The sequence below is a fragment of the Saimiri boliviensis genome, chromosome 4 (genome assembly GCF_048565385.1).
Source record: "Saimiri boliviensis isolate mSaiBol1 chromosome 4, mSaiBol1.pri, whole genome shotgun sequence".
Taxonomy (NCBI): domain Eukaryota; kingdom Metazoa; phylum Chordata; class Mammalia; order Primates; family Cebidae; genus Saimiri; species Saimiri boliviensis.
In genome coordinates, this window is record NC_133452.1 from 163,915,353 (window position 1) to 163,941,271 (window position 25,919).

A 25,919-nucleotide genomic window follows, 5' to 3' on the forward strand; every position below is an offset into this window, starting at 1 on the left:
CCAGGGTAGTTGGCTGAAAATCAGGAGTCCTCATATTAAAAAACAGAATGGACTTTGAATGGATGAGCAACAATCTCCTTCACACTCAGATACTATTTAAACTGTTCTAGTCAATGACCAAAAAAGAAAAGCCTACAAACTCATTAATATAAAAACTTGACAAAGGTACTCCCCCAACACACCATCCCAAAAAGGAAATTTCGAATCTAATTAATAGTCTTAGCTTGGGCTGCTGAAACAATCCAGATCTTAGCTTGGATTCTTTGTGAAGGCCCTTTTCTAGCTTGCAGATGGCTACCTTCCCGCTGTGTCCTCACATGCCAAAGACAGAGCTAGCTCTCTGGTCTTTTCTTATAAGGGACCAGTCCCATCATGCCTGTCATGAAGACTCCGTCTACTAGAATCTCATCTAAACCTAATTATCTACCAAAGACCCCGCCTCCAAAGACCATCACATCGAGAGTGAGTTTCAACATATGAATTGTGGGAAACACAAACATTTGGTTCAACTGTAACTACTGAAGCAAAAATAGTCCCCCATTATAGACATCCAGCACCACAGTGATACATTTATTACAATTAAGCTTACATTGACACGTCATTATCAACGAAAGTCTATAATTTACATTAGCATTTATTCTTAGTGTTGTGCATTCTATGGGTTTTGACAAATGTATAGTGTCATGTATCCATTATAGTATCACAGAAGTTTCACTGTCCCAAAAATCCTCTGTGCTCTACCTTTTCAACTCTCCCTGCCACCCAATTTCTAACAAGTGCGAATCTTTTGGTTGTGTCCATATATGCTGCCTTTTCCAGATCCTCATATAATTCTGAGGTAGGAAACAGGAGTGAACTAGGAGGCAGGGACTTTACTCCGGACCAGATTGAAGACTAGCTGAAACAGGGACGCGATTAAAGCACCTCTCCATAAGACACGCCCACCAGAGCCGAGTCAGTTTTTCGTTGCCATGGCAGCAACGGGACATTACCGACCCCTTTCCTCTGCACTTACTCCGAAGTTACAACGCTTTTTCTAGAAAGTCCTGCATAATCCCCCTTAACGGGCCTGTAATTAAAAGTAGGTATATGATTGCAGAACGGCCCCTGAGCTCCTACTCTAGATACACTACTTGTGGGTTAGCCCTGCTAAGCAAGGAACAGTACCTGTGCTGCGGCTGTACACTGCCGCTTCTATAAAAGTTGCTAACAGCACCCTTGGATTCTTTACTGGGCTAAGCCCTGGTTTTTGGCCTGCTTGCCCTGCATCAATTGGAATCATACAGTATGTAGTCTTTTCAGGTTGGCTGTTAGTAACAGGCATTTAAGGATCCTTCATGTCATCTCATGGCTTGATCATTTTCTTTCTTTCTTTTTCTTTTCTTTTTTTGAGACAGAGGAGTCCTGCTCTGCTGGCCAGGCTGAAGTGCAGTGGCGCCGGCTCACTGCAACCTCCTCCTCGCAGGTTCAACAATTCTCGTGTCTCAGCTTCCACCGTGTACCTGGGATTACACTTGCACACCACGATGCCTGGCTACTTGGGGATTCCCCATTTTGACTTGGCTAGTCTCAAACTCCTGGCCTCAAGCAATCCACTCGCCTCTGTCTCCCAAAATGAATGCATTTATTTTTAAAGCGAAATAACATTCCATTATTCAGATGTACCACAGTCATCCACTCTACTGAAAGACGTCTTGTTTCCAAGTTTTGGATAAATTATGAATAAAACTGATATAAACATCTGTGTGCAGGTTTTTGTGTGGAGATAAGTTTTCAACTTTTTTGGATAAATACTAAGGAGCATGATTGGTGGATCTTATGGTAAAGGTATGGTTACTCTTGTAAGAAACCACCAAACTGTCTTCCAAAGGGACTGCACATTTTGCATTCTCACTAGTAATGAACAAGTTCCTATTGCTCCATATCTTTGCCAACATTTGGTGCTAACAATGTTCTAAATTTTGGTCATTCTACTAGGTGTGTAGTGGTATCTACTTGCTGTTTTAATTTGCAATTCCCTAACGACACCATGTCAAGCATCTTTTCATGTGAATACTTGCATCTGTGTATCTTTTTTGGTGAACAGACGTTCAGGTCATTGGCCTGCTTTAAATCAGGTTATTTTCTTACTGTTGAGTTTTAAGTACTCTTTGTATATATTAAAAATATTGTCCTTCATCAGATATGTTTTTTGCAAACATTATCTGTCAATGCATGGGTTATCCGCAACACTTCTTTGTAAATTTGCAAGTCCTTTGGGAAAAGAAATGTATGCAAAGTATTAATTTGGCAGTCTCATATCACAAAAGTACTCTAAAGTTAAATAAATTACAATTTTTCAAATTTTGAATTAATTGATCTTTACTATTGTTAACAAGGCCTTTTTTTTTTTTTTTTTTTAATAGAGACTGGGGTCTCACTACATTGCCCAGGGTGGTCTCCAACTCGTGGCCTAAAGTGATTCTCTTGCCTTGGCCTTCCAAAGTACTGAGAGTACAGGCATCAGCCACTATGCTCAGCCATCTGGTATTCTTCAGCAACTGTTTGATAACTTAATCTTTCACTTTTTGGGAAAAAAAAATTTAGTTTTTTCTCATTGTTTCTAACAAAAGCTTCATAACTGAAATAATTTCTCCTTATCATCTCTTCTTATAAATATAGTTTTCTTTTTTTATTGAAAAATCTGAAATTCTATAACTGGCCAAAGTTACTAGTTTAGATCATATTAGATATTCAACATTTTTTTGGATATTTGATTTTTATTTCAGGCAACTAATAGCTATTCATTTTTGCACTGTTGGAAGAAAATTACTGATCAAATTCACTATATATTTGCAGAAAATGGCTTATAATAATGTCTACTTTATCAATTTTTTTTTCTTTCTTTCCTTTTAGATATAGTGTCTCACTATGTTGCCCAGGCTGGTTTCCAACTTCTGGGCTCAAGCAATCCTCCCCCCTTGGCCTTCCAAAGTGTTGGACATGTTTCATCTACAACTTGGTTGTTTTGTTCTGCTGCAGTATATTTGCAATTGCCATTCATCATGAAATTCATGCCATACCTGGTTCCACTCTCTTTTTTGTCTTTATTGTTCTGGTTATAGCACTAGCTTTGTGTCTCCACTCAATTTTGCATCAGTAGTATGTTTTCATTTTAAATGTTAAGTCTGTCTATATGTATGTTGAGACAGGATCTTGCTCTTTTGCCCAGGCTGGAGTACAGTGGCAAGATCAGAGCTCACTGCAGCCTTGACTGCCCAGGATTAAGTGATCTTCCCACCTCAGCCTCCAGAGTGACTGAGACTACAGGCACTTGCCACCACATCTGGCTAACTTTTTTTGTATTGAGACAGGCTTTCTCCATGTCACCCAGGCTGGTTTTGAACTACTGGGCTCAAGCAATCCTCCCACTTCATCCTTCCAAAGTGCTGGAATTACAGGCTTAGGCCACCCTGCCTGGCTTCCACATTTATTTTTAATTATAAATAAATTATAATAATGTTAACAATTAGATTTTTTTTTTTTTTTTTGACACAAAATTTCACTTCTGTTGTTCAGGCTGGAGTGCAATGACTCGATCTCAGCTCACCACAACCTCCGCCTCCTGGGTTTAAGCTATTTTCCTGCCTCAGTCTCCTGAGTAGCTTGGATTACAGGTATGCACCACCATGCCAGGCTAATTTTGTATATTTAGTAGAGACGGAGTTTCTCCATATTGGTCAGGCTGGTCTCAAACTCCAGACCTTACGTGATCTGCCTGCCTTGGCCTCCCAAAGTGCTGGGATTACAGGTGTGAGCCACCATGCCCAGCCCAAACAATTAGATTTAATTAATGATAAATGTAAAATGCTAAATAGGTTTTATTAAATAAATAAAATGAAAATAATCAGTATTTCAATTTAATTACTAATTGTAATTCATATAATTATCCTTGTAACTCCTAATGTCTGTATAAAAGATTTTTACATTTCTTTTAATTTTTAAAATTTTATTTACTTATTTATTTCATGCCAGGCCATCACTGTGATACATTTTTAAAAACACATTAAATTATCAACAGAAAAGTGCTGTGATGGAAAATATACATTGAAATGCCCTTTTTGGTTAGGAGAGTAATTCTGTTTTTCTCATAAAGAATGGGAATGTCCTTCAGGCCCCTCCTGTCATATTCTGGGGATCAGGTGTCACCATCCTCACTCCAGTCGTCAGGCAGGGTCCTCAGTCTTCAGCCTCCTCCTCTTTCCCCTTTGTCTTGGGTCTCCCCGTGTCTCTTTTTTCCAAGACCTAAACTCCCTGAGGACTGGACTGTTCTTACATCTTGATGCCACTCCTGAACACCTGCTTTAATGTGCTGGGCACTGGGTCCATTAAAGATCGTATGTGAAATTTTAAAAGAAACCTATCACCTTTCTGTGGTGCAGCTATAATTTCTGGTTTCACCTACCAGCTGGGTCAAAGTGGACCAGTGACACCACCTGTCTGCGCCTTCCTTTCCTCCAGTATAACACTGGGGCAATAGTCCTGGTTCCTGTGAGGTGCTCAGGCACAAAACGCTAGGCATGTAACATAATAAATGAGCTTTTTTCCGGTTACTTTAAAAGATTGCAGAGGATGTTCATGTATACAGTCCGCTAAGGGATTGTGGGGCTGCTCTCCAACTCCCGGCCTAAAGTGATTCTCTTGCCTTGGCCTTCCGAAATACTGGGAGTACAGGCACCTGCGGCCCTCGCCCTGCGCGCCTCCGCGAGAGGCTTGTTTTCCAGCGCGTCAGAGGGGCCTGCGCCTCCAGGCCTGGTGCGAGCCAGGGCTCCCTCCTCACAGCTGGGTCTGAGGTCTGAATGCCGCGCCCTCGGGAGAGTCACGGACGGGTCTCGGTTTCCTGCAAGGGCCAGAGCTCGGAGAAAGGAGCAGATCCTGGTGGAAGACTGCAGGTCTGGGTCCTCCGGCGGAAAAGCTAGGTGGGTAAGACACCGCGGGAGTGGGGCGCGGGAGAGGGGCGCGGGAGAAGCGGGGGCGGGTAAGACGCCGCGGGAGTGGGGCGCGGGGGAAGCGGGGGCGGGTAAGACGCCGCGGGAGTGGGGCGCGGGGGAAGCGGGGGCGGGTAAGACGCCGCGGGAGTGGGGCGCGGGGGAAGCGGGGGCGGGTAAGACGCCGCGGGAGTGGGGCGCGGGGGAAGCGGGGGCGGGTAAGACGCCGCGGGAGTGGGGCGCGGGGGGTGGGGACTGGGCAACGGAGGCGGGGCGAGAGGTCTGGGGCAGGCGAGGGCGGGGCTTAAGAGCGAGCCCCCCGCCACCGTTCTAACCTTGAAGCTGTACTGAGCCAGCTTCCCTGTGATACTTTAAAATGAAAAAGTACAAAAACTGAAGTAATGGAACTATGCGTACGCATCTCCTAGATTCTTTTTTTTTTTTTTTTTTTGTTGAGACGCAGTTTAATTCTTGTTGCCCAGGCTGGAATGCAATGGCGCGATCTCGGCTCGCCACAACCTCCCCCTCCCAGGTTCGAACGATTCTCCTGCCTCAGCCTCCTGGGTAGCTGGGATTACAGGCATTCACCACCATTCCCGGCTAATTTTGTATTATTAGTAGAGACAGGGTTTCTCCAAGTTGACCAGGCTGGTCGCGAACTCCTGACCCCAGGTGATTCGCAAGCCTTGGCCTCCCAAAGTGTTGGATTTACAGGGGTGAGCCACCACGCCCAGCACACCTAGATTTGTAAAGGTTAATGTGTGACTGTATTTACTCCAGATGTTGTGGAAATAAATGAAAATGACAAGTTAAAATGAAGGAAGAACTCTCTCACGTCCCCCCTAGAAGCAAACACACTTCTGAAAATAGCTTGTATGCTCTCACGGCCTGTTTTTATTAAAAGTATTAAGAAGTACTTTTGCAAATATTAGATGTAGTATGACAGGTAAAGATTTTTTTCATTAAAAATATTTTATCTTTTTTTAAAATAACCTTTTTATTTATTTATTTGAGACAGTCTCTCTCTGTTGCCCAGGCTGGAGTGCAGTGGCAATATCTCCCTTTACTGCAACCTTTGCCTCCCTGGTTGAAGTGATTCTCCGGCCTTAGACTCCCAAGTACCTGTGATTAAAAACGTGAGCCACCACACCCTACTAATTTTTGTATTTTTAGTAGAGATGGGTTTTCACCATGTTGTCCAGGCTGGTCTCGAACTCATGACCTCCAGTGATCCGCCTACCTTGGCCTCCCAAAGTGCTGAGAATATACGTGTAAGCCACGGTGACTGGGCACCTTAATCATTTTTGGTTTTGTTTCTGGTCTAAGAAATTCTGCACTTCTCTGAATGTAGTCCTTATTTGCCTCTACAATTTTAAAAGATTTTCTGTGTCTTTATTAAATCCGGAAAATTTTGTGTATGATACGAGGTATAGCTAGGATTTTTTTTTTATTCCACATGAAAGCCAGTTTCTCAGCCCAAGTAATTGAATCCTTTCTCCACCAACTTTTAAGGCTACTTCTACTCTATTGTGTGCATGGTAGTTTCTAGACTTTGTTTTGTTGTATTGATATCTTCACCTGTTTTTACATCAAGGCTCTCCTGTTGGGGAAATAAAACAATCCTGCCAACCATAGATCCATCTGGATCCTTATAAACATACTATGGCATAGTGAGAGATAGATAGGACATATTGATATGGCATAATCCAGGGTTCAGGTAGTGCTGTCGTTACACTGAAGTGGTTCAGCTAGTTAGCAGGAGCATTAGTTAGTACAGATATCCAGAGTTGATGGTCTTATTTGTATGAAAGCCCAGTGCATGAGGGATTGGAGGGGAGGGCTGGGAATGGGGTGAAGGGACGATCCAGAAAGGGGCTATTCTTTAGGTCTACCCTGGAGAGTAGTCTCTGTTTTTGTTTTGTTTTGTATCTTCTTTAGATATTGAAGTATTAACTAAGGCTTAACAGCTAACTTGTTTACATCTTCATAAGAATAAGTTTATCTGATAGATTTTGGTGACACATAAACTAGGAAACAGAATGATGGAGCCGGCGCGGTGGTTCAAGCCTGTAATCCCAGCACTTTGGGAGGCCGAGGCTGGTGGATCACGAGGTCAAGAGATCGAGACCATACTGGTCAACATGGTGAAACCCCGTCTCTACTAAAAATACAAAAAATTAGATGGGCGTGGTGGTGCGTGCCTGTAATCCCAGCTACTTAGGACGCTGAGGCAGGAGAATTGCCTGAACCCAGGAGGCTGAGGTTGCGGTGAGCCGAGATCGCGCCATTGCACTCCAGCCTGGGTAACAAGAGCGAAACTCCGCCTCAAAAAAAAAAAGAAAAAAAAAAAAACCAGAATGATGGAACATAAGAGTCAAGGGTAGCGTTGGTTAGGGATAGCAGCTTTTAAAATTATGAGCTAAGATACAATTTAGAAGTTTTTTTTAAATTTTAATTAATCATACCATTATTTTTCTCCTTTAATTTCCACATGATGATTAGTTGATTATAGTACTTTTATTGTGCTTAACTTTTTTAAGATAATAGTTGTCTCTCCTCATTTTAGTAAGTAATATATTTAATGAAAAATCAACTTTATTGAGGAGTAATTTATACACAATAAAATACACCTGTATTAATTATACAATTTGATGACTTTTATATAACCAAACAGTTACTACTGTAATCAAGTAACAGAACATTTCCATCAAACTAGATAGTTTCTCTTTGTACTATCACCTGTGCCCTCTCTTCCATACGCTTGGCTGCAGGCAGCCACTGATGTGCTTTCCATAATTACGGTTTCCCCATTCCTAAAAATTCATGTGAATGGAATTTATATAATATGTATTTTTAAATTTCCTCCATATTTTTGAGATTCATCTATTTTGCTGTATGTATCAGTAGTTTATTCCCTTTTATTGCTTTATAGTATACCATGATGTAGATATATTACAATTGATTTACCCATTCACCTGTTGATGGACACGTGGGTTGTTTCTAGTTTACAGCATTGTAAAACAAAGCTGGTATGAACATTTGTACATAAGTCATACTGTGGACACGTGTTTATTTCTTCTGGGAGAAATGACCCAGAAATAGTACTAGGCTGTATAAATGTTTATTTAATTTTTAGAAACAGCCAAACTTTTTTCAAAGTAGTTGTAACATCTTCCCCTTACAGCCACAGTATATGAGAGTAGTTTCCTCCACACCCTTGCTCACCCTGGGTATTGTTAGTCTTTTTAACATTAGCGGTTCAGTTGAGTGTGAAGTACCTCACTGTGGTTTTGACTTGCATTTCCCTAGTAACTATATCGTTTCATGTGCATACCAGCCATTGGTATGTTTTCTTTTGTGAAATGTCTGCTGAAAAGTTTTATTCCTTTGTTTTGGCTTGTCATCTCACTAAGTTATACGGTTCCTTATATTTTCTAGGTGGGAGCCCTTTATTGGATACCTGTATTATAAATATTTTCTTTCAGCCTGTGATTTTTCTTCTTTTTTCTTTTTATTTATTTATTTATTTATTTATTTATTTTTTAGAAAGAATCTTGCTTTGTCACCCAGGCTGGAGTGCAGTGGTGCCATCTCAGCTTACTGCAACCTCTGCTTCTGGCTTCAAGTGATTCTCATGCCTAAGCCTCCTGCTTTTCAGTTTATAATGTTTTTTAAAAAGCAAATTTTCACTTTTAGTGAAATTTATCATTTCGTTGTTTATATTTTATAAATGATAAACCTGTTTTAAAGAAATCTTTGTTTATCCTAGGGTATTGTCAATTTTCTCTTATTTTTTAAAGAAGTTTTATAATTTTAGCTTTTACATTTAAGTCTGTAGTTTATTTTGAGTTAATTTTTGTGTAAAGTTTGAGGCAAGGCTCCTGCTCCTCTTCCCCACCCCAGGATATCTAGTTGTTCAAGAAACATTTATTGAATAGATGATTTTCTCCCTATTGAATAGCCTTGACAGCCTTGTCAAAGCAGTTGCCCATAGATGTGTGAGTCTGTTTCTGTGTTCTCTCTTTTGTTTCATTGATCTTTCTAATCTGATACCAGTTCATTCCGAAATACTTTCCAGATTACTATAGCATTTTAATAAAATTTTGAAAATAATAGTTTAAGCCCTTGGACTTTTTTTCTTTTAAATATATCAACTTGGAAAAAAGATTGATATCTTTTTTTTTGTTTCATTTTTTAATTTTTCAGAATTATATTTTAAATTGACATAATAATTATATGTATCTATGAGGTGCATAGTGGTGGTCTTTTTTTTTTAAATTTTTATTTATTTATTTATTTTTGAGATGGAGCCTAGGCTGGAGTGCAGTGACGTGATCTCAGCTCACTACAACCTCTTCCTCCTGGGTTCAAGTAATTCTCTTGCCCCAACCTTCTGGGGTAGGTGGGATTACAGGCACATGCCACCATGCCTGGCTAATTTTTGTATTTTTAATAGAGACGGGGTTTCACCATGTTGGCCAGACTGGTCTCTAACTCCTGACCTCAAGTGATCTGCCTGCCTTGGCCTCCCAAAATGTTGGGATTACAGGCATGAGACACTGTGCCCGGCCCTTAGTGGTGTTCTTGATACATACAGTATATAGCAATCAATTGAGGTAATTAATTAGCATATCCATTATTTCAAGCATCTATCATTTCTTTGTGTTGGGAATATTCAATGTCCTCTTTTCTAGCTATTTGAAAATATCTATTACTGTTAAGTATTGCCATTCTGGAGTACAAATAGAAAACTAGAATTGATTCCTTTTATCTAGTTGTGATTTATTTTCTTGAACAAATGTCTCTTTATCCCCTCTTCTCCCTATCATTCCTACCCTCTAGTAATCTCTGTTGTACTTTTTACTTTAAGGAGATAAACTTATTTAGTAAGTTAGCTTCTGAATAAAAGTGAGGACATGTGGTATGTACCTTTCTGTTTCTGGCTTATTTCACTTAATGTAGTGTCTCCAATTCCATCCATGTTGCTACAAATGACAGGATTTCATTCTGTCATGAACAAAGAAAAATTTGTAAAAACAAAAATTACCTTAGTTATCACATTTCTTTCATTGACATGATTCATAATCATCATAATCATCTCACTTTTGCATCATTTTATCAATTGGTTTTGTGCTTAAGATATTGCATCAGTTCATTATTGTCTTAATATTCCAACCAACCAACCCAGTGTAGAGATAAATGCTGGCCCGTATGACATGGCAGGAAAGGGAGGCAGGCCTAGGCCGGGCACGGTGATAGCAATGCTCCTGTGTCAGAAGCTGTTAGGTATTTGTTACATTCCTATTCCTAGACTCAAAATTAGATTCTTGTTTAGTTCTACTTGTCAGTGTGGCTGTGTGGTTGAATTCTGGTTAGTAGAAGGTGGGCAAAAGTGCTGGGTTTTCTTCCATACCCAGTCCATACCTACCTACCACTCACAATACTCCGTCCCTTTTTTCTCTTCAGGCTCCTTGAATTACAGACCATCCTGAGTACACCCTTGGGAGCCATGTGCTGAAGATGGCCAAGCCACAGGATGAAAGGAGCTGCATTTTTGAGTCACCACTGGAGAAAGGTCTCTCTAAATGGATTTGGAGAGAAGTCTTCTCTAATACGCCCCTCTAAGTTCCACTTGTAATCTACTACTTTTATCCTCCCAGCAGCGTAATTTGGGGGAAATTCCAGAATATCACAATATCTTGGTCATGGGTAAGGAAAGTGCCTTTACATACATATGATGCAAAGCCGATCAAAACAAGCAGAGCAGCCTGAGAGCAGCAAGACCCCAAAGGGTAAGGAAAGTCCTGGACAGGGCATCAGGACAGATCCTCGGGGCATGCCAGCATCCACCAGGGATTGACAGAGCTATTTAGAAAAACCGATAAAAAGCTCTGTCAACTGCAGTCACAGAAGATGGGGTTCAGAATGATGAGTAAATGCATACAACATTTCCATTTTGATGATGAAGGAAGTTTATAGAGCTTAGATTATTTGCTTTTGTACCTAGCACAGTACTTAATTCATAGTATACACACAGTAATTATTTAATAAGTGAAGGAGTCACTAGCCTAAGATCTTTAATATAGCATGCTTAAACCTGCTACCCGGGATTGGGAACTCACCTATTTAGTAGTGAGTAGAGGGGTATAGTACTGGTACTTAACATAGACATATTGTGGTTGAGTATCGTGTATTTTTGTTTTTGTTTTGAGACAGGTTCCCCCTCTGTTGCCCAGGCTGAGATGCAGTGGCATTATCATGGCTCATTGTAGCCTCGACCTCCTGGGCTGAAGTGATCCTCCCACCTCAGCCTCCTGAGTAGGTGGGACCACAGGTGTGTACACCATGCCTGACTAATCTTCTTCTTCTTCTTTTTTTTTTTTTTTTTGTAAGGATGGGATTTTCCCATATTGCCCAGGCTGGTCTCGATCTCCTGGGCTCAAGCTATCTACCTGCCGTGGCCTCCCAAAGTTGTAGGATTACAGGTGCGAGCCACTGTGCCTAGCAGATATGATGTTTTTAAAAGTTTGAAACTTAATATGCTCTCCGGTGTACCCTAGGTCCCTCGACTCCTGTTGCCTTAAAATTCACTCAGTTCACATGTTTGTCTTCCTTCTGTCTCCTGTGGGCTTCAGTTCTAAGAGAACCCTTTTACTCTTTGCTATTCACAAGTCCCCTTTTAAGCAGAGCTTGTTCCCAGCACTGTTTTGTTTTGCCCTCTGCTGTGTCCTTCTGGCTATCACCTACCTATCTTTTTTCTTCCATTATCTATCCACGTGTCCTCTGTATATATTTTTTTTTTTTGAGATTTTAAACATTTATAAGCATAAGTCCTTAGGCAGCTATGCCACTTACATAATGAACTAGAAAAGCTGACCAAAGAGAATAGGGTTGTACTCTGATATACTGTCTACAAGTTTGTGTTACACATGTTTACACGTATTTAAATACATACATATACACATATGATTATTGGTTATTAGGCAAACTCAATATGCAGTGCTTATAAAATATACTCAATGTAAACTTTTATAAACTTCTCATACTCTACAGTTTCTCGGCTTTTACTAGCTGCTATAAACTACCTGGGCATCTTGCATGAGTTAGTCTGTTGTAATGTTTTTGTATCTGATCAGTGAGGAGTTAGAAGGCATTATCTTTAAGGAGATTTACAGGTCCATGTCCAGGACTCAATAATTTTATTATTATTGCCTGGACAGATAAAATCTAAGGCAGGTGAAGGGGAAGGAATAAAAGTGCAGGGTGGAAGTTGCTTGAATGCTAACTGGCTCAAAGTTCTCCCAGAAAACATATGTAAAAGAAACCTTAGAACCTATATTACCAGGAGACCATTGAGACCAGGTCCTCTGAAAACCCTGAGGCCAGATAATCAGGTGAAGCTTTACATTTTGTTCCTTTCTGGTCACGATTTTCTCCATGGTCTGCTTAGTGCCTCCTCTGTGACTCTAAATTCTTGGGATCAACCCTTCTTCCCTGTGCGCATCTACAGTGCCTATGGGACACAGTGTAGCATGGGAAGGAAACTCTCTCCTGCCTTTATCTCTTCCTGTGTGCCCCAGGCCTTGATGGAATCCTGTGTCTCCATAGTGTAGCGTTTTAAGGAGATTTATTTATTCATTGAGATAGGGTCTTCTTGCTTTGTCCCCCAGGCTGGAATGCAGTGGTGCGATCCTGAATGCCATGGCGCAATCTCAGCTACCACCACATCTGGATAATTTTTAAATTTTTTTTAGAGACAGGGTTTTGCCATGTTGACCAGGCTGGTCTCAAACTCCTGGACTCAAGCAGTCTGCCCACCTCGGCCTCCTAAAGTGCTGGGATTACAGGCTGGAGGTACTATACCTGGCCTGAGGACTTTTCTTCTGGAATTCCCGCTAGGTTTTTGTAGTCAGTCTTCCCCCTATTTCCCACACTGGCTTTTGCAGACCTTCCTCTTCCCCAGTTCTATTTGCCACCATGTCAGACATGACTTTTGCCACAGGACATCTATCCTATGGTGGAGGAAACCAAAGCCATCAGTAGAAATTTCACTAACATGGAATCAGATTTATGGAAGACAAGGGGAGGAAAGTTTGGCCTTAACACCTGGAAGGGTTTTGTTTCTTTTAGTAATAAGGAAGCAGCTTAATAAATTTTCTGCTGTTCACTTGATGATGTGTGAACTGTCAGTAGTTCAAAGTTGTCATTATCTTTATGAATCAATTAGGTAATAATTTAAACAATGCCATAAACCTTCAAATCGGTTTAAGTCGAAATGTGTCATATTTAATAACAACAGCAAGAAATACACATTATGATAGAGAGCTCTTATACTTTCTTTGGATGAAAGTCAGTAAAATACAAGAGAAAAATGCATTTGCTTTGGGACTTTTAATAATTAGTTTACAAATCTAGCCACGATAGAAATCTGCTGATTAAATACTGGTTCTATTAATATGGAAACATGCATACTTTTCAAGTCCCTGAAAAGTTTCATGAGTACTTATTGAACCCACAGTTTTTAAAACCCACTGAACACTCTGCTCTATGTTGTCATTCACTATCTACCAATTATTTCACTATTGATCTATATTGTTTCCTTAGTGCTGGGATCATTTATATATGTATTTCTTTTATGTTGCATATTTTATATTTCTCTATTAGTTATTACCTGTTACTTTTGCTACAGTAATGGTTCAGAAGCGCACTTCCAAAATTTAGCTGTGGAGTGAATGGACTGAGTGAGGCAGAACTGGAGGCAAGAAAATGTCACAGTAATTTTAAAAAAGTTAGTGGACAATTAAAGGAAGAGAGTAGCAGTGAAATTGCAGAAACATAGATGTGTTTAAGAGAAAACTAGGAAATAGAATCAACAGCTTAGATGTAGGGATGAGAAAGGTCAAGGATGACACCAAGGTTTTTAACTGGAGCGAGTAGCTGGATGGAACGTTTCTTCCTGAAGAATGGGAACACTGAAAGGGCAGGTCAGATCACACGTTGTCTCAAAGGGCGTGAAGAGTAGAAGGCCTGGGACAGATCCTGAGATGACAAAGATCCATGGTGCAGGCAGAGGGAGGGAGATCCGCTAAAAAGACGGCAAGACTGCCAATGTCAGGAGAGTAGAAAACCGTGAGTGTGTAATGTCCTTGAAGTTGAGCCAGTATCATGTTTGAGAACATTTAAATGGTAACTCTGACAAAAAGCTGGAGGCCAGCTGGACTCAGGTGAGAGTGAGACGCTCCCATGCTTGTATGGGTTTTAAAGCCCACCATTTTCCTGCAGTAAAGATCTGAGAAGGGTCCTCTTGCGGCTCTGGCAGGGAGAGAAGAATCATTTTGAAATACACCCAGAACCTGCTTCAAAATAAAGGCCTACTCTCAAGGGGAAAATGCTTTGCCAGAGTCTTATCCAAGTTAGAAGATAATTCTTCCACTGCAGCCTCCTCTAAGCTTTCTGCCTCACTTAAGGAAAAGCAGTCAACAGGGGTTAGAGTTCCTTCAAACTAAAAAAAAGCTCTAGCATAAAAGGGCAGTGTGATTAATTTGAATACATTAAATTAACAACTTTGATGCATCATGAAGTACCCTTGGCTGGGTGCAGCGGTGGCTCATATCTGTAGTCCCAGCACTTTGGGAGGCCAAGGTGAGTGAATTGCTTAGCCCAGGTGTTCGAGATCACCTTGGGCAACAGCACCATCTCTACAAAATAAATACAAAGATTAACTGGGCATGGTGGCCTGCACATGTAGTCCCAGCTACCTGGGAGGATGAGGTGGGAGGATCGCTTGATCCTGGGAGGTGGAAGCTGCAGTGAGCCATGATTGTGCCACTGCACTCCAGCCTCAATGACAGAGTGAAGACATGTTATGGAGTATGAGGAAATACTGGCAACACATAAAATGGACAAAGGGCTTGTGTCCAAAATTAAAAAAAGAAAAGACAGGCCAGGTTCTGTGGCTCACACCTATAATCCCAGCACTTTGGGAGGCCGAGGCGGGTGGATCACCTGAGGTCAGAGTTCGAAACCAGCCTGGCCAACATGGTGAAACCCCATCTCTACCAAAAATACAAAAGTTAGCAGGGCGTGGTAGGTAGCACATGCCTGTAATCCCAGTTACTTGGGAGGAGGAGAATTGCTTGAACCCAGGAGGCAGAGGTTGCAGTAACGGGAGACAGCGCCACTGCACTCCAGTCTGGGTGATACAGCAAGACTCTGTCTCAAAAAACAAGACAAAACAAAACACAGCTTTGTTAAACCAGCAAGAAAAAACACAATCTGTTATGGAATGAATTGTGTTCTCCCAAAATTGATGTTGAAACTCTAACATCCAATATGACTATATTTGGAGATAGGACCTGTACGGAGATAATTAAGGTTAAATGAGGTCATAAGAATGGATTAGTAATCTGATCGATCTGGTGTCCTAATAAGTAAAGGAAGAGACATGAGGTCATTTTATGGGCATACAAAGAGGTCACATGAGAACCCATAAGGCGACTGCTATGGTTTGAATGTGAGATGACATCTCACATCTGCCGTGAGATAACACAGTAAGAAAGCCTTTGCCAGAGGTGGGCCCCTCGACCATGGGTTTTACAGCCTCCAGAATTTTAAGAAATAAATCTCTTTCTTTATAAATTACTTGGTCTCAGGTATTCTATTCAGCGTCAGTCTAAGACAGCAACTATTTTCAGGTCAAGAAGGGAGCCTCACTAGAAACTGAATCTCCTGGCACCTCGATTTAGGATTTCTGGCCTGGCCTCTGGGACTATGAGATAATACATTTCTTTTGTTTAAGCTACCTAGTCTGGAATTTTTGTTATGGCAGCCCAAGCAGATGGATGCATAATCTAATTAAGTAAAAAATGGGTAAAAGATATAAAATAAAACCGTAGCGAGCTACTGCTGCACATCTGTCACAGTGGATAACATTTTTAAAAGACTAAAAATTTTAATTGGGAAAAAAAGTATTGAGAAGTATATTGAAGAACAGGAATTCCCAGCTAGACTCCACTCAACATGAGGTTTGTGGTATTTATCCGTGTTAGTTTATAACTGTGGTTTTAATTTTCATTTCATTCTACGTAAACCTATATCACCACTTTCAGAAAGAGTTTAGCATTTGGCCCAACAATTCCTCTCCTAGGTATACAAACAACAGATACATATTCCTGTATGTACCCAGACATGTACATAGGAATATTCACAGTATTGTTTATATTAGCTGAAAAAGGGAAACAAATATGCATCAACAACGAAGTAGATACCTAAACTGTGGCACAATGATAAAAAGAAATAGTACATAAAAATAAAAATGAATTAAAGTTATACACAGCAACACAGATTAATCTGTTCAAACTTAATGTTCTGGGTGAAAGATACCAGGTACAAAGGATTATCTGTGTTTTATTTCCATTTTATGTTTCAAAAACAGGCGTACTAAATTACAGCGTTAGAGATCAAAATAGGGGTTATGTTTAGGACAGATGGAGTCATCTGTGACTGGAAGCAAGCATGAGGTGGCTCTGGGAGGGCTGGCTGATTTTCTGGTTTTTTTACTTGTGTGGCAATTATGGTGTTAATTTTGCGTTCATTTATTGAGTTTTGCATTTTTGTTTTGCTATGATTTGCTGTTTATATATTATGCTTCTCAGTTTAAAGAATGTTGAAATCTTCTAATAAGAAAATTTCTTTCAATGAGAAGGATTTTAAGCATTCAGAATCAATTTAAAATCTTCAATTTGCTTTATATCTAGTTCGAGAGACTGCTTACCTGCTACTCATATTTTTCTTCATTTATCAATATTGAAATAAGGAGTTAATGAAATTAAAATAGTGACTCTTTGTGGCACAGTTAAGGACTATGTAGTGTATTAATAGTTTTATAAATAAAAGAATAAAATCAAGCCACCAGGGAGTTGTTAACTGTCACTGACCTACTGCTATTTCCCGTGGTGCACCTTCTCCACACGGAGGGATATGAGATACTGCATATTCATGTGTCACTTTCACCATGTCTCCAGGCCTGATTTTAGAGAAGTAGAAAATCATAAGGTCTATACAGACTGCATTTAGGTTCGTATCCTTGAACCTTGCATTCTCTCTTAAGAGCCAACTGATAAGTGAATTATCCTATGAAAAACACAGAAACACAGAGAATGCGAGCAGAAAGTGGACGTTTACCAAACCCATTTTCTCTCTTCCTAAGCATGGGATATAAATAACTTATCTTCCTCCCGTGGAGTTAGGAGTTCTTATGTAGAAAGGAAAGCAGGGTGACCTTCCAGAGAGATTGGAAGAGGGAGTGATAAAGCAGTTAAAAGAGAGCACCCATGGATTCATAGATAATAACTTATTCCACTCTCCTTCTCTCTCTTTTGCATTGACCATGGCTTAGAATATATTTGAGGAAAAGCATACTGTCCATAAGGTATTATTGCCCTTTAAAGCTGATGTGGGGTGTTACGGAATGGTACTCAATGAGAGCAGGATAGAGTCTCTACAGAATTTTCTCTGATAAAAATAAAAACTAAATGATCTCCCAGGCGTATCTAGCTCTAAGCATTGCACAGTTCTTTGGAAAGCTGGAATCTACAATTGCCTTAAAATTAAAAAATAAGAGCAGTAAGGGTGGACAGCCTTTACAGTATTTTTTATAGAATCATAGAACAGCATGGTACTGGTGCTTGAATAGACAGAAGGACTGATGAAACAGAAGACAAAGTCCAGGCCTGGTGCCATGGCTCACACTTGTAATCTCAGCATTTTGGGAGGATAAGGTGGGTGGATCACTTGAGGCCAGGAGCTTGAGATCAGCCTGGCCAACATGGTAAAACTGCATCTCTACTAAAAATAGAAAAATTAGCCAGGTGTGGTGGCGGGTGCCTGTAATCCCAGCTACTTTGGAGACTGGAGGCAGGAGAATCACTTGAACTTGGGAGGCAAAGGTTGCAGCCAAGGTCATGCCACTGTACTCCAGTGTGGGGGACAGAGCGAGACTCTGTCTAAAAAAACAAATAAAATAATAAAATACAACCTAAAACCTAGCAGTCTCAACCCTGGAATTCTATTCAATAGCACCAAGTTCAGAAGTGGTAACTGGAAACATCAATGCTTATCAAAAAGAAATGGGCGAATAACTTATGCCACTCCATTTGAAGGATTTCTGTTTCTTTAATGACAGGGTTTTATTAAAGTCTGGATAAGAGAAAAGAAACATGCAGAAGTGTATATAACATCACTGTAAAAAATTTTTATTATTTTTGTTTTGAGACTGGATCTCACTCTGTTCCCTGGGCATGAGTGCAGTGGCACAATCTCTGCTCACTGCAGCCTCTACCTCCCGGGTTCCAATCATCCTCCCACTTCAGCCTCTCAAGGAGCTGGGACTACAGGTGCATGCCACCAGGCCTGGCTAATTTTTGTATATTTTTGTAAAGACAGGGTTTCACCATGTTGCCTAGGCTGGTCTCGAACTCCTGAGCTCAAGCAGTCTGCCCACCCGGCTTCCCAAAGTGCTGGGGATTACAGGTGTGACCCACTGCACCCAGCCTTTGTTTTTTTAATTAATAATCTAATGAAAAGACAAACCAACTATGCATATGAGGCCAGGCCCAGTGACTATAATCTCAACACTTTGGGAGGCCGAGGATTGCTTGAGGCCAGTTTATAGACCAGTCTGGGCAACATGGTGAGACTGTCTCCACAAAGAGTAAAACATTATCCTGGCATGGTAGTGTGGGCATGCAATTCCAGCTACTCTGGATGCTGAAGTGGCAGGATAGCTTGAGCCCGGTATTTGGAGGTGAGCTGCGATTATGCCACTGCAGTCTAACATGGACAACAGAGTGAGACCCTGTCTCAAAACATTAAAAAACAGAACTGAAAAACCAAAACCATGCATGTATATAGGTGTATGTAAAAGACTTAGTTCAAAGAAAAACATATTTCTCACAAAAATAGATGAGGAAAAAAACCTTTTTTTTTTTTTTTTTTTTTTAAAGGAATACATAGGTAGCTACTACATATTGGTTTGAGGGAGGGGGAACAGGGATGTGATGTGCCTGTATTGCTGACTTTAGACAACTGAAGCAGCTAAGCAAAGCAAATGAAAAAAGACCGACTGCTTGAAAAATACAGCTGATTATTAGCTCACATGCAAAAATAAACTTTTAGAACTAATTGAGCTGCACTATGAAAAAGTGAGTAAACTTGGCTGATCATATACCACTGTTTTTGTCAGATGTAAACAAAAATCCAGTTATTAAAATCTGAAACCCAGACTTAAAAGTGCAAAAGCTTAAAGGGGCAGTTCTGAGAAAAGGATCTTCAGTATTTAATATATGGACTCCACCAGGGTTGAAAATCCTGTGAAAGACGATCCAGTTAAGCACAGTAATTTTCAAATATCCAATCGGGGCGCTTCTGTTTCTATAAACAGACACCTAACAAGGGCTCTTGGATTTCAGCTGTAAAACTCCACTGCAACTAACATCCTTTGTCTTGACGAGGGCCTAAACCAAACCGATAGCCCTCAAATGCACCCAGGATAGTAAGACGCTGCGCAAAGCAAGAGCATTTTGCGTTTCAAAGTTCTGTCATGATGGCGCTGCAGAAAGCAAGCGAGCTAGGCCCTCCTGGTGGGGCTTTTAGAGGATGCCAACGTGGGCGCCAGCCACGCCAGCAGGGTCACTGTCATTCCCAAGGACAGACAACTCGCTAAACACTCCTGCGGAGTGGTTAAGCCATGAATTTTACCAACTAAGAACCATTTCTCAATTTCAGAAAAAGCTAACTTTAGCAATATTGACTCAAGAAGGCAATGTCTCCACTTTATCCTTGCACATAATAAAAAGCCTCAAGCCTGAGACGGGGACTCGATCTTGGTTTTACACGGTTATGACTAATTAGCTTGGGGTCGCGAGACACGGGACTTTGGGCTACTTACAGAAGGCCCCAGGTAACTTTAAAACACTGATTTTCATTATTCGGTGCATTTGAAGTCACCTTGCTATCTTCGATAGCCTCATCTGGTAGTAATTAGCTTTACTCAACCTATGTTAAATTTGACTCTTTCAATGATTCTAATACAACTGCGGGCGTATTGCATTTGACGGGGGGATTCTGTGTACTACAGCTCTTTTGCTGAAATATGTAGGTGGCTCTTAAAAGAGCCGTTGGGTCACTGTAAGAAGCTTCCAACTGGAATTTACTTTTTCTTGGGTGCTGCTTTCTTGGGTTTGGCAGTCTTTGACTTCGTCACTTTAGCCTTGGCCGCCTTGGGTTTTATAGCCTTGGTTTTAGCAGGGCTTTTGGTTACTTTTTTGGGCTTTACAGTTTTGGGACTCTTCGAGGGCTTTCTTGTGGCCGCAGGCTTTTTAGCCTTTTTCGGAGTCTTCACGCTTTTTTTGGTAACAGCCCCCGTGACCTTTTTGAGCTTTCTAGATGCGCCCGTCGCCTTGGTTTTCGCCGCCACCTTTGAGGGGCCGGGCTTGGCTTCCCCGGAGGATGCTTTCTTGTTGAGCTTGAAGGAACCCGAGGCGCCGGTGCCCTTCGTCTGCACCAGTGTGCCCTTGTTTACCAGGCTCTTAACGCCCAGCTTAATGCGGCTGTTATTCTTTCCCACATCGTAGCCGGTGGCCGCCAGAGCCTTTTTAAGGGCAGCCAGTGACACACCACCACGCTCCTTGGAGGAGGCAGCAGCCTGCACGATCAGCTCCGACACAGAGGGGCCTGCCGGTTTCTTCTTGGTGGCTGCTGCAACCTTAGCTGGTTTCTTAGCCTTCTTGCCAGCTGAAGATTTCTGAGGATCAGCTGAGGCGGCGGAAGCGGGAGGCGCCGTTTCGGACATGCTGACGGAGTACACTAAGCAAACTGGTAAAACCTGACAAAGCAGGATGCCAAAAAACGCCCCCGACGCGGCATATTTATAGGGTGGGACTGCGCGGTGATTGGTGCCCGTTAGTGCCCCGCCCCTCGCAGTGCCGAGGCTTTGGTCCAGTCTCAGAAGGCAGCTGGGGGCCTGTAGGGCCTACGGTCTTGCTTTGCTCATCGCAAGCAAACACACGGAAAAACCCGCCCGGGTTTCCTCGTTGTGAAGGAAATTGTAGGCGACTGCCGCCCAGTAACATCAGAGGGTGCAGCTTCTCTCTCAAAAAGCAGCTCTTTTTTAGGGAGTGGGTTGAGGGGGAGTAGTTTGTAAATGCAGCCCCATAAGCATCCGAGGAGTTTTATCAGAAATTATTAAAGGTCTGTTGCCAGAGATGTTCGTTTTTCATTTGCAAGAAATGCAAAATTCAGTGTTATTATTGGGGAGGGAGAGAGGAAAGCGCCGGTGTTAGGTCGCGTTAGGGCTAGTTGTCACCAACTCTTACGTTTTCTGGCAATGTTTTAGAGCGATGTGTCTGGCGAATACCTTTCACGTCAAAGAAGAATGAATCGGAAACACCACCAGAATTCACTAACGCTGCAGAAGTGTGGAAAAGTTTCTGCAATTGCAACTTATTTCCACAGTCCAATGCACTTCAGGAATTTCCAATGCCCTTTTCACCCATACAACATGCCCCAGATGGGTGCTGAGGTTTACAACCTGTGTTTCATCTCAGCACATACGATCAGCCTATCATATGTTCAACTCATTCTTTTATTCAACAAAGATTTATGGGCCTCACAAGCCTGCGAAAGGTATTAAATAAATGCTGGGTAGACGAAATCGGTTCCCTGACAGGCATTCTGCTGGGAGTTTAAGTCCCCTTAGTGTGAAAACAAACGGCACACCCTGGGGATAAGATTTTATGGTAACATCCTTTTAACTTGTTTGTGGCTGTTAAAGCATTTCAGAGTATCAATAAAGCTAAACGATCTCACATTCCCAATCAGAGACTCAGGTAACGGGAGAATAAACAGCTATTAAATCGACATCCACTTCCACAATCCTATTCTGTATAAACCCCTAGCACAGTGGAGAGTGAGGTAGTGAGGTCTTATTTCCGCTTGTGCTGTTGTAGTTTTCAAATAAGTCCGCACTGTGCTAAGTAACCTGAGCTTCTCCCCTTTTCCTTCAAACAACGTGCCAACCAAATAATGTAGGAGTCCCAGATAAATATTGTGTCCATCTTCTGCAGCAGTGCTTCTTACGTCCCATTTTATTGAGAAGCCATGCTTTCAAATGTTTCATGTAATTTCTAAGAATTTGGAAGATAATGGTTCGAAACTCTGCATCTTGGTTTGACGGCCAGTTATGAAACGCAGGTATACACGCTTGGAATAATTTTGTGACTAAACCCTTTTTGAAAGATATTAATCTTTCTTAGTGTAATAAGTGAGGTATCTGAAAAAATGCAACTTTTAAAAAGGAAATACTCCGAATTATTTTATTCAGGAGTTTCCATTTCAAATAATGGGTTCTGTCTCCTTTGTTTGTATTGGGTTAAACTGGCTTCAAATAAAATGGGAACGCTCCATGCAAATGAAGGATGCTACGTCAGTTTTTCTAAGTGGCTGTATGACAAAATAGCGCAAACCAATCAAAAGGTAGAATATGGCCTGCTTCCTGTTAATATAAAAGCGGTCACAATTCATATTTTAGCATTTTGAGACTTTTAAATTGATTGTGTTAGCTTTTGGCAATGCTAAATTATGTTCCTTGCGGAATACCATCCAGTTTCTCTTGGGCCGAGTCCACCTCCTGCTCGCAAAAGGAACAATTCCCAGCTGGTGGTACCTGGCGGCGGTGAAGGAGAACGGCCATTTTGCCACCGGCAGAGTACACCTAGGCTTTAGAAAACAAAAGCTGCGGAACGCTGCAAATTTAGGATTCAGAGAGCATAAACAAGAGAAAGACGTCTCATAGACAATGCTTCTATGAGTCATAGTGTAACCCTATGTTTGAGATGCTTTGCAGATTTCATTAACGCTTCTAAGTCAAGGTGTTACAAAGGAATCCACTTCTGAAAAGTTTCGGAAATTCCTGGAAAGGGTACATTTCCGGAGAGGAGGTGAGCAATATTCTCTCTTGTTCTCTCCTAAAAAGCTGAAGGTTATATAGAACTGGAGAACTATAATACCTTTGGGATCAATGTCTTGTTTCATGAAAAAGTAAACACTGCCTTCAGGTGATGAAAACTACGTGTAGAAGGGAATAAAATTAAAGTCCAAGCCGGCGCAGTGGCTTGGCCTGTAATCCTAGCTACTCCGGACCCTGAGGCGGTAGGATCCTTTGAGCCCAAGAGTTGAGGCCAGCTCAGGGAACAAAGCAAAACTAAACTAAACTAATAATAAAATGCCACTTAAAAAATAATAATCTGTAGATTTGAAATAGAATATAGTGGCCAGTGAAAGTGCAGGTTTGCTGCTGGCTTGAAGATAGACCAATCAGAGCTTGTAACGTCATAGTCATCGTCTTCTATCATCCAATCACTGCACTTTGCAGACTATAAATAGCAGAGCCGCCGGAGGTTCTACCGGCATTACTGTTTGCTTTTGTGCTGTGAGTTTCTCTTCGTCATGGCTCGCACTAAGCAGACTGCTCGCAAGTCTACGGGTGGTAAGGCTCCGCGCAAGCAGCTGGCTACTAAGGCGGCCCGCAAGAGCGCGCCGGCCACCGGCGGCGTGAAAAAGCCTCACCGGTACCGACCCGGCACGGTGGCTTTGCGCGAGATCCGCCGTTACCAGAAGTCTACAGAGCTACTGATCCGTAAACTACCTTTTCAGCGTTTGGTGCGCGAGATTGCGCAGGATTTTAAAACGGACCTGCGTTTCCAGAGTTCCGCTGTGATGGCTCTGCAGGAGGCGTGTGAGGCCTACTTGGTGGGGCTGTTTGAAGACACCAATCTGTGCGCCATCCACGCTAAGCGTGTCACTATTATGCCCAAGGACATCCAGCTTGCTCGCCGCATCCGCGGAGAGCGGGCATAATTACTTTGGTATCTCACTGGCCAATCAAAGGCTCTTTTCAGAGCCACCACATGCTCAAGTAAAGTAGCTGTAAGTAACCAACTTAGAGGAAAGAAAATGCACTGGGGTCACTTAACTTCTTTTGGGCTCACCACCAAAGGTTTAAAAACCGTTCCATTTTGACCAGTCACGGTGGCTCGCGCATGCAGTCCCAGCACTTTAGGGGCTGAGGCAGGCCGGTCACCTGAGTTCAGGAGATGGGGATCAGCCTGGACAACATAGCTAAACCCGGTCTCCAATAAAAATACGAAAACAAGCTGGGCGTGATGGCGAGCGCCTGTAATCTCAGCTACACTCAGGGCTGAGGCAGGAGAAACGCTTTGAACCTTGCAGGCAGCGGTTTCAATGAGTGGAGATCGCACCAATGCATTCTATCCTGGGCGGCAGACGGATACTTTTCGACTCAAAGTATTCGGCTTAAAATAGATTTGGAATGAGGATGGGTTTACATTTGACACTGTTCGTCAAAGCGTAACGATGTGACTCTGCTAAGAAAGTAAAAGGCCATTGGTCAAGTCAGTTTGGTTCCACCCTCCTTTCCCCACCCTTCCCCACCCGTTGTCCCGTCAGTTCCTGCGGCTTGGAGGAGGGGTTAAGGGAGGAGACTGTAGACGTCACATTTCCCGCCTGCGCACTTTGTATTCTGTGTCTACTTGGGGTTGGAGGAAGGTAGATATATAAAGATCGGTTCCGCTATTCTCTCACTTGCTCTTGGCTCACTTTTTGGGAAGTCATGTCTGGACGTGGTAAGGGCGGGAAGGGTTTAGGTAAGGGGGGTGCCAAGCGCCACCGCAAGGTGTTGCGTGACAACATCCAGGGCATCACCAAGCCGGCCATCCGGCGCCTTGCCCGCCGGATGTCAAGCGGATATCTGGTCTGATCTATGAGGAGACCCGAGGGGTGCTTAAGGTGTTCTTGGAGAACGTGATCCGTGACGCTGTCACCTATACGGAACACGCCAAGCGTAAGACGGTCACTGTCATGGACGTGGTCTACGCGCTCAAGCGCCAGGGACGCACCCTTTATGGCTTTGGCGGCTAAGGTTGCCGATTTCTCCACAGCTTTCCTTTCTAGACAAAAGGCCCTTTTCAGGGCCGCCCAACTAAACAAAAGAAGAGCTGTATCCATTAACCCAAGAAGCTCAGTGTATGATGAACATGAATGATACTGAGCTGACAACCCTGACAGCAAAGATTATGGGAATTTAGTCCCCTCCACTCACTAGATAGATATTTTCTTATTCTGAAAAATGAATGGAAAAAAACTAGTAGTGATAAGAATTTATATTAGTTTTCAAAGAATTTGTATTAGTTTCCAAGGAACAAAGAGAAACGCTGCCCAATCAGTGAGCCTCATTAGTAGCTGTCAACCAATCAGAGCTGATGAGCCAATACTTTCTAGGCAATCCAGAGAGCTCGAGGGGAAGCTAAGAAGTTTGTTGAGAAATGACAAAACCTTTTCAGGAAAAAAAACTTTTTTAGGGATTATGAAGGAAAATCAGAGATTTTTTAAGTATCCTTCAATCATGCACTGAGAGCAGTACTAAATTTATTGCCACCAATACGATTTGCCTCGATTTAAAAAAAAGCCCTGAAAATTGAAGCCGGATTCAGACTCCTGGAATATCCAGGACACTAAATTTAGGGGAGATTAAAACTGGTTTAGAGAGAAACGCGCCTATTTCAATGTTAATGCAGCCTTCAGCAGTTAGCCATGTTCTCCTCCCCGCCCTTTACGTAGAAATGGAAATTTGGGTGATAGAAATATTCTGAAATTAGGTTGTGATGATGGTTGTACAACTAAGTAACATGGTAAAATTCATTGAATTGCACGTAAAGTGGGTAAACCTTATGGTATGTAAAATACCAGTAAAGCTGGTTTTATATACATACACATACGTATTTCTATATACACACACAGAGAGAAATGATGCAGGCAGGGTGCCAGGACATGAGGTTGTTCGCATAGGCACTGCTGGTCTGTGAAGGGCCTCTTGGG

At 42.0% G+C, this 25,919-nt stretch overlaps 2 protein-coding genes and 1 pseudogene across 2 annotated transcripts; 2 read left to right on the plus strand and 1 right to left on the minus strand.

Annotated features, from left to right (window-relative positions):
* Positions 1-20,121: 20,121 nt before the first annotated feature.
* H1-1 (H1.1 linker histone, cluster member) lies at positions 20,122-20,867 on the minus strand. Its single transcript, XM_003927283.3, has one exon. It carries the CDS (start codon positions 20,815-20,817, stop codon positions 20,176-20,178), a length of 642 nt encoding a protein of 213 aa, XP_003927332.2. The 5' UTR covers positions 20,818-20,867; the 3' UTR covers positions 20,122-20,175.
* Positions 20,868-23,434: 2,567 nt separating this feature from the next.
* H3C1 (H3 clustered histone 1) lies at positions 23,435-24,403 on the plus strand. Its single transcript, XM_003927282.4, has one exon. The coding sequence runs from the start codon at positions 23,472-23,474 to the stop codon at positions 23,880-23,882; it is 411 nt and encodes a 136-aa protein (XP_003927331.1). The 5' UTR covers positions 23,435-23,471; the 3' UTR covers positions 23,883-24,403.
* Positions 24,404-24,512: 109 nt separating this feature from the next.
* Positions 24,513-25,140, plus strand: LOC101054164 (histone H4-like; annotated as a pseudogene).
* Positions 25,141-25,919: the final 779 nt, after the last annotated feature.

Bases quoted from the DNA above. Each gene is read 5' to 3' on its own strand.
- H3C1 (XM_003927282.4), top strand. From the start codon at position 23,472: ATGGCTCGCACTAAGCAGACTGCTCGCAAGTCTACGGGTGGTAAGGCT.
- H1-1 (XM_003927283.3), bottom strand. From the start codon at position 20,817: ATGTCCGAAACGGCGCCTCCCGCTTCCGCCGCCTCAGCTGATCCTCAG.